The following is an 11,770-nucleotide window of genomic DNA, read 5'->3' on the forward strand; positions in this document are numbered from 1 at the left end:
CCAACCAGATTAACAATTACAAGTCGTCAGCAACACACTGAATAAAAATACACGTTTTGGTTGATGTTTAATTGCAGAAACCACAATAAAATATTATCAGGGGTCAAAGTGAAATCACACATGGATTAAAAGCACACATGATAATCACTGTGATGAATGAACATGTTAAAGGTAGTCTGTGTGTAATGAAATGAATTTCATTAGTGGTCAAAATAATGTCAAATTCTAATACTAAATTCTTCATTTACCAGGTTAAATTAGAACATTACAGATTTATTTCTATAAAAAGGTGTAAGACAATAAAAACTATAATAGCAGCTTGAAGTTTAATAGAAACAAGAAGTGAGACACATATTTTAAAGACAAATCAGTTCAATCTGTCTACAGAAATGAGAAATGATATGGACCAATAAATCACATAAGTGCCTTATTTTATTATGGGACATTAGTCCATGTGGCTGCCCCAGGATGACGGTTTAGCACAGGCCATCAGTTTGTGCTTATTAGCCTCTTCGCAGGAAACTCTGCAGGAAATACAAGAAACAAAACTGTTAGAAACACAGAGATAACTTTAACTGTTTGCAGGAGCACAACAAGTGTGGATGTCAACAAAAATAGTGGGGGTGACCAAGACAAAAGAGGCCATTTAGCAGAGGAGAGTGAAGCATGCTGGGTAATTAAAGGGAGGGTAGATGAGGGGGCGTTCAGTGCTTCATTTCCTTGACAACACCACACATTGTCTGCCGCAGACAAAGCCATTGTTGTGTGAGGGTACAGGCCTGTAGGACTGAGGTATGTGGAGCGGAGTACTCATATCTGGTTATCTTGGGAAAATATGTTTGTCATTATTTAAAAGCCTGTAAACACCCATTGAACAAAAGGTTCACTGTGAAAATACATGCACGTCACTTCAAATGATACAATTTATACACAGTCATGTGCCATAGCATAAATGACGCTTGCTATTAAGGTGAAAATGGTCCCATCAGTCATTCTGTTGTCGTGCCAGCACTGATTAGTGCAGAATCAGTTTAGACCTTGGATCAGACAGTGGCAAACAACAGTGTGTCAATCATTGATAAAGAAGTAGCACTTGTTCTTAATACGGACATACTAAACATACAAGAGATGAGGGGGATATAGACAGGTTGCAGGACACAGTGTGTGGAGGAAGAGACAAACAAACAAAACTAATAAATCATGATAGTAATAATTATGATAATAGAATAAACAGAAAACAAATAATACAAAGACAAACAAACAATAAATTAAAATAATTGTAATCTGTTTGGGTTTGATATTCATTCATGGAGCTTTACAGGATGGGTTTGGTATTATACACATTTCCACTTGCATACATTTTCCAATTCTGTTCTTTTTTCAATTATCCTTCTCTGCCTTCCTTATGTTTTTACTATCTTCCTTCCTCCCCAGTTATATGGTTACATTACTTTACTTTTCACATATATGTTGTGGCAATAATTCACCGGCATTAGTATAGATTTGAGGATTGCTGAGCAAACTTTATTGAACTGTTCAAACAGTTTTTTTGTTGTAGCTCTGATCGTTCCATTGATATCTGTTATCTGTCCAGATTATAGAGTAAACATACAGAAGGGGATAATGTAATGTTGCAGCCAAGGGATACAGACAGTGTAGTGGTTACTTGTTTCCAGAAATGTTGCATCGGTGGGCAAGGGCCAGAGTGCATGGAGGTAGTTGTCCATTGCTGTGTGTTCTGTGAATGATCTTGAATTGTAATAATCATATATGTTTGCATTCTGATACATACTGAAGATCTTATTAAATGTTTTGTTCCAAAAATGGTTATCGGTGTGGATGTTGAGGTCTTTTTACCATTTCTTTATTGGAATATGAGGGACATTGGCAGAGTCCGTGGAAGATATGAGTTTATACATTTTTGAAAGTGCTTTTATTGATGGTATCTACATGTATCTTGGCCTTGATTGAATGTTTTATGTGGATGTATTGAAAGTTTTGTTGTTTCTTAATGTCATATGTAGCTGTTTGCAGGGAATCCATCTAGTCCGGCTGCTTTATTGTTTTACATTGTTTTTTAGAGCTTTTTCATATTCTGTGGATGTTAGTGGAGTGTCAGAGCTATCTGCTTGGTCTTTTGTTAGGGAGGGCAAGGTATTGCTAGGTATTTTCTCGGATTTGTCATTATGTTCGAAATGGTTGTAGCGTAGTCCTTGTAACATGAATTGTCTTTTTATTGATGACTGTGTCAAGTTGAAATTTAGCATCTCTAATTTGTTCTGTTGGAGTGGCTGCATAGGAATTTTATAATTGTTCGATTTTTTCCTCCAATTTGTTTTCTACTTCTCGATCTTTCTTTTTTGATGTGTTGAATATGAGAGGATTTTCCCTCTCAGCACTGCTTTGGCCGTTTCCCAGATTAGTGTTGGTGAGGTGATTGCTGAGTAATTGTTTTCCATAACAAGAGTCCATTCTCTTTTGAAATATGAGTGAAATTCTTTATCTTTAAGTAATGATGTGATGAATCACCATCTTTGGTTGCTTTTAGTTTCTGTTTTGTGGTGCAATATGAAGCTGATTGGGGGATGATCTGATATGACGATTGGATGGATGATCTGTCATCATAGAGTTGCTTGTCAGGAAAACAGTCCACTCGTGAAAATGATGTACTGGAGAAAAGTAAGTGTATTCCCTGGTTGATGGGCTTTGTAGCTTCCAAGTATCGCCAAGTATCAATGGGCAACTTATGACTAATGTGGCTTTAAAGTCGAAGACAGGGGCTGTACGTCTTGTGTTCTGTCGCAGAAGTATTCTGCTTAGAATAACATGGGAAAGAGCATCTGTAAATAAAAAAGAGTTACCTCCCTGGTTAATGGGATATATATATAGAGTGGATGGGCTGGGGTGTAAGGTTTGACAATGTCCTGCATGTAGACTGGGCCCTATCGGTTCGCAACATGGTACGCAAGTACTAGTGTTTTGAAATGGATGCGGGCAGCCACTGGTAACCAGTGAAAAGATTGGAGGAGCGGAGTAGTGTGGGGACGTATTCTCCTGATGTTGTGCAGCATGTATTTTTAGGAACGGGTTGTTGCAGTAATGTTTGCAAGGGAGAATTGACTGTCGAGTGTCACATCTAGGTTCCTAGCAGTCTGGGTGGGGGCTACCACGGAGTTGTCAAAGGTAATAGTAAGTTCCTGGTTGGGAGAGCCTTTCCCTGGAATTATCGAATTGTACTGATTACACAAGTACACAAGGACTGTGTGTGCTCTCTGTGTTCAACCGTGGTATTGGTTGCAGGAACATTATCACCCATCAAGCACTTTCATGCAAAGTTTTGAAGTTACTGTTGTTGTTGTTTGCCTCTGTCACAGGTGATCATTAACTTGTGGTGTGAGAGAGATTCCTCCGCCACATGATTCAGTCTATCTGATCAAGGTTTTACGGTTTATTGAGTAGACAATCTCATCTGTTTTCATACTAAAAACACTAAACCCTTCACACTATGTTGTTGCATTATATGGAGTGACGCTTCTAGCTAGTTCAGGCAGCCAACTCGAGCTGCGCTGCTCCAATCATGTGACATACATCATGTGACATACCTCACTCTCCACAATCATCTATAATACACACACCCTATTAGGTGGTTTATTTAAGCAGAGAAAATGTTCCTGACTCCCTTTGCTTGCCTTGCTACTGCGTCAGTATTGCTGCCAGTTGCTTCGGCCCCTCCACCACCCCAGCATCCACCTGTAAGCTGTGACGGGGGGTTATAAATATTTGCTGATCACTCCCATCATATCTATGTAATCATATCTGGGGGATGATTAAGTAATTAAGTCGGAGCTTAGACGCCAAACACTAACCTGTTCTACTTTTGAAATAAACATTTCAATGTGAGTGGTCTGACTGAAATATACTTGTTATAAAAAGACAATTAAGGTGATTGTATGAGAGTATGTTTCCAGGAAGAATAGATGTATAATTTTAAGAGAAATGGAGACAGTGTTCATCTTCTGATTAATATATTTCTACTGATTGCCAGCAAACGAACAAAAGTGAAATTACTCTATATTGAAGCATAAAATGTTGCTTCATTTAACCATTTAGACCAAAAAAGCGTCACTGAACTAACTGGAGATAAATGACATTTTCCTTTACCTGAACCAGAAATGCAGCCAAGCCAGTGAATATGGCGAGCAGGGCCATGCGGCGCAGCCTGCACACATTGACCTGCTTGAGCAGAAAGAATCGAGCCCAGCGCAGTTTCTTGGCAGTGTGTGGGGGGTAACGCATGCTGTTCACTCCCTCCATCTTCAGCTGCTTGATGAGACAGCTGCGCAGGTGGCTCAGCTGATCGAAGCTGTGTTGGCCATGGTAGCAGCCCGTACCACTGTTACCTGAGGAGGCAGAGGGAGGATAAGCTCATGAGCTGTGTTCCTGCACAGAAAAAGCTGCAGGTGGATTTTACATTCACACACTCACCAACTCCTCCGAAGGGCAGAGCACTGACAGTAAAGTGGACCAGACAGTCGTTAGCCAGCAGAGCTCCACTAGATGTCTCAGCTATCACCCTTTTGATCAGCTGTTGGTCAGAGAGGACAGATCAGGGCAAGTCGGTACAACACAGCAGGGTGCGAAAAAGGTGGGACACCAAAATCAGGGATACAAACATTGTCTTGAATGTTAATTTTAATAAAGGGAAACATATGTCTGTTGGGGATTTTTGTTTTACCTTGTTGTCATGGGTGAACACATAGACAACCAGCGGTTTCTCTCTCTCGTTAATGAACTGGATGGCCTCGTCTACATTGCTCACAGTGATGATTGGCAGGAGTGGCCCAAAGATCTCTTCCTTCATCACTTTAGATGTCTCCGTAACATCTTTCAGCACAGTCGGGGCTGCCACGGTACAGGAAGCAGATGGTCATTCAAAGGTTGTGGACTATAATCTACTCATACTTCTTCATACAGAACAGAGGTGTAACAATTTTGAAACAAAGGACGAAACCACAAACGTCCACAACCTCACATCATGATACAGTATGACTGAATACCCCAACTGCTGCAGGAGCTCGACCTAACTATGTAAAGTCCCTTGAGATAATGTATGTTGTGATTTGGCACTATACAAATAAAATTGTATTAAAAACTTACATATTCTCAAGGCACTTTTCATCATAAGGGAAGAGAAAAGAAATCCACTCATTCCACAATGTGAAATGTCTTGGTGGGAGTGGAGATGTTTTCTAACATGTGACAGATGCCAAAATGAAAAAAACTAAAAGAAAAAAGTATATAAGGATGACAAAGCAGAGCCATACACGTAGAAGACACCGACGAGGATGTCAAGAGAGTTTTTGCTGATAAGGGCCGCACTGATAAGTGTGAATTTGCTGTAAACAATAATCAATATGTTACATCCTGCCTCTGCCTGCTGCACCATCCTTACCTGAATTCTCCGGACGATTTGTTGCTGTTGCGAACCTAAGCGGAAAATCTCCCCGCTGCGTTGTTTAAAGTCTGGACACAGTTGTCATGTCTGAAAACAGCTTTGGGATATTAGAGTGCTATGAGCTTTATAATATATGATGGGGCTCAATCATTAAGGGTTTTGTATGTAAGGAGCAGGCCTTCTAGTCTATTCTTCTAGTTGGTTTTATTTTATTTTCTTGCCATAACACTGGGTGATCATTGGAATTTCCTGAACTGTTATGAGTCCAAGCTGACTACAGACATCATGCATGAAGATGCAGTTAAAGTTACAAACTTGTCAGTGCCAGCTTTCTATTATGATATAATAATATTCAAAACCTGTTTTGGTGCAGTATTGCTTTAAAGAAACACAATGTAACAAGCCAAATGTGGTAATTATTAATGTTGGGATGAGAGTGTGAGAGGTTAAGCAGTTTTCATGTGCAGAAAACCAAGGGTCATCAGTAGCTTTACTGAAGCCCCGACTGGCTACAACCTGAAGAGCTGCCTAATTCATAAAAGTTTCTTTACTGAATATCAGAAATGAACACTAGTTTTTTAATAACTTCTAACTCTTTTTAACTGATCTACACTTCCACAATACTCTTAAACTTTCTAAGCCTGATTCTGGTGGTTTACGCTGTCACTCAGTTAGGCGCTTCTCGCAGGAAAGTTACATGCAGCACATCTTGCTTCACACCCTCTGAGGCACAATAACAGAGCACAGTGATTTTCAAAGAAGTTTATCAATGCCATGAGCATGCAAGTAAAGGCTGCCAGCAGATTAAATATGACATCATGGGCGAGCCTTGTGAGCCAAACATGTCACGTACCGATGTAGCATTGGGATTCATCACTATCTCCACCAACAGCAACTGTGCTCCCCTCCATCAGAGCCATGACCCTCTTAAAGTGTCGCTGGTTGATGATGCGTCCATAGTCCTCGAAGGTCTTTGGATTATCAGTGTAAAACTCCTGTGATGTGTTACATAAAACATATATAAGAGTTTCTTCAGATTGATACGAGTTTCAACAAAGAAAAGAAAATTGCGTTTCTTCAAGACTTGGGCATAAAAAACCCAGATACACCGATTCAAATTTTTTTTTAATTCGTGTAAAATTCCCCAAAACTGTACTAAACCTTCATGTCAGACCAACCTTAATGCTCTTCTTAATCTCCTCCACTACTCTGTCCTGGATGGAGGGTTCACACAGAATGTAGTCTGGAGCAATGCATGTCTGACCGCAGTTGACAAATTTTCCCCATGTGATGCGACTGTGTTGAGGGAGAGAAAAATTCTGATTACACCTCAAGTCTTAGATATAGCTTTATGTTTTATTGGTATCATATAATTATTAAGAAAACAAATGCTGATATTCATTGTGTATGAGACCACAGTAGACCTCACTGAGATTGTCAGATTAAAAAACTGCAGTGAGAACCCTCAGAACAACTGATCTTTAAAAGTCCAGATAGCTGCTTTGTATACATTCATATGGATGCACCCTAAGATCTACTGGGAGCTATAAAGTCCTGACAATGAGCAGGAAATGCACAATTTCTTGTAATATTTTTTAAATGACACTGACCGACATGCAATGGTGATATCACAGTTCTTGTCGATGTAACAGGGACTCTTCCCTCCCAGTTCCAGGGTCACTGGGGTGAGGTGGCGAGCTGCAGCCTCCATCACCAGTTTACCAACTGTGCTGTTTCCTGTGTAGAAAATGTGGTCAAATCTCTGCTTTAGCAGCTCCTGGGTCTCTGACACTCCACCTGTCACAACTGGGTACAGGTCCTAGAGAAAGAAAATCCAGTCATTAAAGTTCTCTGTAGATTTACAATTGATAAATGAAGGTAAAAAGGCACAACACATCATATCAAACAAAGTGGATGGCTCACTTTATCTAGGTATTGAGGGAGAAGCTCCTCCATGACCTTGGCAGAGTGTGAGCTGACTTCAGATGGCTTTATTACTGCTGCATTACCTGAAAGATGAAGAAGAAGCCATAGATCACCAATTTCACTAGCGTTTTTCATTTGTTAATAACATAAATACAACACAATGGCAGATTAATGACAATCCTTAATCTTTTCACACAATGAGATACCAAAAAATAGTGTTTGCTGATTCTTTGTTCAATCAACAAAAATACTAGTTATACAATGCAACATTTTCCTAAAACACTCTCAATCATCACCTCTGACCCATTAGAAGTGTGTAGCAATGTATGTATTTGCACAGATCCTGGTCTCTAGCTCTCTGCCTGTATTCCTTTGTTTTATTGTTTTATTTTGCTCCCACTCAGACTGGACTGTTTCTTAAGGGTGCAACTTTGAGTAAAAGCGTCATCTTGTGGTCAAACTGCATCTAACTAATACATTTCTCTGTTAGTGTATACGTGGGTGTGCTGTACATGAGTGTATTTGGTACCTGCAGCTATAGCACCAACCAGCGGCTGGAGTGTGACAGCCCAGGGGTAGTTCCAGGCTCCAATAATAAGCACCACTCCCAGGGGCTCAGGCTGGACGTAAACCTCATCTTGTAGAGTGAGGAGGTTCTTCTCCACAGGTCGAGGAGCTGCCCACTCTGCCAGTTTCTCTATCGCCAGCTTGATCTCCCCCTCCAGTCCCAGAGTCTCAAACAGCTCCGTCGCATTTTCACTCTGAAAGCAGAAGATGGGACAGACCCAGAAGCCGAGTTCAAACCTTCAGTCCCAACACCAAAATCATTCACATGTCCCATATACTCACTGATAACTTGTAATCTCTGTAATTACAATAATTCAGTCTAAGGTTGACACTGAATTTTCATTTCAATTTCACATTTGTTAAAATTACATAAATATTTAAGTATGTGTTTGGTGAAAGAATGATTGCACTGATTGATTCTCCTCAATGCCAAGATTCATGAATGCTCTCATTAGAAAAAATTATAAACACACTACCAGAATAGATTTAGACAACACAAAATAGTCTGTCCATCTATCCATCTATCCATCTATCCATCTATCTATCTATCTAGATAGTGTGTGTGTTTATATATATATGAAGTTAAAGAGGGCTGCATTCTGTTGTATATTCCTGCAAAGTGACATGCCTGTACAGCCACCACACTCTTCTGACAGTACATCCAGTCTCCTGAGTTTGACCCACCTTGCCAAGGTCCCTTTTAACAGCATCTGCAATGTCCTTCCGTCTCTCTGTGATGAAGCGGAGCAGACCCTTCAGCTGGTGGATCCTATACTCCAGACGCCTGGTGTTTCCTGTCTGGTAAGACTTCCCGGCCCGTTGAACAACAAGCTGTTCCCGGGACATCTTGAACAGAAACAATGATACACAAAGATGTTACAATTGTTGCCCTTTATATCAAGTTGTCACATCTGCGACTATCTGGCTAATTTAGCCATTTACGAAATTCTGAAATCAATTACCAGCTAAAAGCAAATTTAGCGAATTGATAAAATTATGAAGCTGCTAGCGAAAACATTTGCTGCCGATACTCCCATGTTCACATTAATAAATAATGAAAAGTGTTTGTTATGACCACAGGCCTCTGCTACGAGGCAGGATTTGTGGTTATACCTTTACGTATCACTCTGGATTTTCAGAGCTGGCTCACTTCTTATCAGAGTAATTCACCATGGTAACTCATGCTGAACTGCTAACCAGGTTACTTTGTGATAACAGATCAAAACTGTCAACAGACTAACTACTGACCAATCGCATCACTAGAAAACCAGAGTTATCGATTTACAGGATCCTGACAGGCACAAAACAGTTTAGAAAACATCAAAGTAAAATTGGTATTTTTTTATAGATAATTGGGATGGTTTTGTTTAGTCTGGTTCTTAAACAGAGCTTCTAATAAACAAAGGAAGAGTTTATCACACCTGCTGAGCCACAGAGAGGGATGTCCACTAACCAGAAGGTCAGTGTCCTTAAGACAGATTCTGAACCCCAAATTGCCTCTGATGGCTTTGCAGGCAATGTATCAAAGCGTTGTATGAATATGAGCGTTTATGGGTGAATGTGACTTGTACCGTAAAGCACCTTGAGTGATCGATAAGACTGGTAAAGAACTACGTGTATACAATCCACTCTTTACTCGAAAGAAACAGAAATATAAAGCTTCACTTTAATTCCACAAAGATTTGATTGTGACACAGTTCCTGACAGTGTTGATGCTTAACTCTTATTCCATGAGTGCACCTTAGAACATGAAGATAAATAAAAACTAAACCCTCTGATTCCTTTTACTAAAAATGATCTACACGCTATTCAATAGTAATGAACATTTGAGTCAGACTGAGCTCATCTCACATGAACTCAGTTTGATATTACTTTAATCTTTTTAATCTGCATCACATGCTCACTGTTTGTTCATCGTCAGACAAAAGAGCAAGTGGTAAACTCAATAAAGTTCCTCTGTTTGTTCATCAATAACACTTCTGCTGCTTTTCTAGTCTCGTCATGTGATGATGTTGTTTACATTTCACCTTGTGAAATATGGCGATGATGCGAAAAACCCAGAGTTACTAACCAGCTTCACAGTGGAAGTTATCTGCGAGGATAATGTTCAGTTCAGTGTAGTAAGCCAAGCTGCTTTAGCTTGGTTGCTAACAGCTATAACTGACGGCATTAGAAACAGTTATTAAAGCTACAGCAGATTGGTAAGTGCTATCTGCGTAACGTTAATAAACGCATACACAAAGACACGCCTTAAAAATAGTTGTTTACCTTCCAGAGCTTATCCTCCTCGACCAGTTTGAATATTAACTACGTCCTATCTACACAGTTATAAGCTACTGTTGTTACACTGGCAAAAGCCCAGTGTACTCCGCAGCAATTGGTCAGTGAGTGCGTCAATGAAGAAAAGCGCCAATCAGCGCGACGCATGGTGAGTTGGCCCCCCCCACACCATAACAACCGTCATACTGTGGCCGCAGGCTGCACTTTTCACTGCTGGTTTCCAGGTGTCTCGCAACAACATCACACAACCCCCGTGCACCTCTAGCTGCCCCTGTGTTATTAGCAGTGCCTGGTCTTTTCGGAAAGTTCGGTTCTCTTGTCCTGTGTAAAAGCCCTGGAGCTACTTCAGATTTGTTCTTTGGTAAATCCTCCTCAAACAGTTCTTCAATATACTGCCACTTAGTGCTGTTTGTGTGCTGGACGTTGTGTGCAGAGCTTTTTATAAACAGTCTATGGTGCAGAGTGAAGTTAGAAAACTTTGTGTTCATCCTACCTGGTTTATCAAGATGAAGATTGAATGCTCAAAGTGAATGCTTCATTACTGTTCATGCGTGTGGTTTATACATAAGTTAAATCATTTACTTAACTGTTATTTTTTTCTTACATTGCATGCATAGATTGTATATAAAGATTGCATGTTGGCTATCTCAGAGATCTGTTAAGCAATTGACAAAATCTTCAGACCTAAATTCACTACTTTTCAAAAATAAAAGCTATTTAATTCGGCTAAATCTAAAGCATTCCAGTGACAAAATGAACGTTGCACATTTGCTTTGTAGACAAATTACTAAAGAGGAAGTGATTATATGAATGTTGTTGCCATGACAGAGATCTGCACCTGTGACACCCGTGAATATCTGTGTCAGTCTGTTAAGGTGACATAAAAATAGAAAGATTGTCATAATGATCTGGCAGCAATTTTGACCCAGTTACTAACCGCTGTTGATGTTAATCTGATCAAATTTGGAAGAAGGCATGTTCAAACTTACCGACAGACTGGAGGCATACTAACTGCTACAGAGCGCTGGTCGCCATTTTATTCCATTTCTATTGATATTGAATACATCTTCAGTCCAAATCGCACCCAAGTCGTCACTGCAATTCTCTTGGCCATTTACAATAAACATGCCAAGTGTGAATCTGATTAGTTGAACAGTTCTCAAGATACGAGTTCCACATACAAACAGAAATACGGAAGAGAGACAGACAGACGTCTGTGGAATTGGCAGGTATATTAAATTACCTCAGACAGACACTGTCAAAAAGGGCTTTAGAGCCTCCTGTGAAAAATACTTCTCAAGACATGGAACTCAGCTGATGATGCAGCTTCAGGCCACCAGTTGAGTTGTAACACAGCTGCAGTTTTAGGCAACACACATTTCAAACCTTAAAGGAAACTGTAATAATCATTAATCATAATAGTACAATGTGATATGCACAATGTACAGAATGTAATTGTCACGTACTAACACCTGTGTAGCTTTACTGTGTACATGTGTACTGTACACAATGGAGGAAAGAAACTCTGACATTGCTGCACTG

General features: G+C 39.9%; 1 protein-coding gene across 1 annotated transcript; it reads right to left on the minus strand.

Moving 5' to 3' along the window:
- Positions 1–50: 50 nt before the first annotated feature.
- LOC118105799 (aldehyde dehydrogenase family 3 member A2) lies at positions 51–10,335 on the minus strand. The gene is made up of 11 exons (XM_035153652.2): positions 10,217–10,335; positions 8,633–8,794; positions 7,911–8,142; positions 7,379–7,464; positions 7,066–7,274; positions 6,634–6,751; positions 6,309–6,450; positions 4,736–4,902; positions 4,486–4,585; positions 4,162–4,400; positions 51–524 (listed from the first exon to the last, which is right to left on the minus strand). The coding sequence occupies exons 2-11, from the start codon at positions 8,792–8,794 to the stop codon at positions 504–506; spliced, it is 1,476 nt and encodes a 491-aa protein (XP_035009543.2). The 5' UTR covers positions 10,217–10,335; the 3' UTR covers positions 51–503.
- Between the last annotated feature and the right edge of the window lie 1,435 nt (positions 10,336–11,770).

The sequence above is a fragment of the Hippoglossus stenolepis genome, chromosome 4, assembly GCF_022539355.2.
Source record: "Hippoglossus stenolepis isolate QCI-W04-F060 chromosome 4, HSTE1.2, whole genome shotgun sequence".
Classification (NCBI taxonomy): Eukaryota; Metazoa; Chordata; class Actinopteri; order Pleuronectiformes; family Pleuronectidae; genus Hippoglossus; species Hippoglossus stenolepis.

Excerpts from the sequence above, each read along its gene's own strand:
- LOC118105799 (XM_035153652.2), bottom strand. The coding sequence starts at position 8,794 with ATGTCCCGGGAACAGCTTGTTGTTCAACGGGCCGGGAAGTCTTACCAG. Across the intron at positions 8,143-8,632 it reads TTAAAAGGGACCTTGGCAAG|AGTGAAAATGCGACGGAGCT; the intron begins GTGGGTCAAACT and ends TTCTGCTTTCAG. Across the intron at positions 7,275-7,378 it reads TCCCTCAATACCTAGATAAA|GACCTGTACCCAGTTGTGAC; the intron begins GTGAGCCATCCA and ends TTCTTTCTCTAG.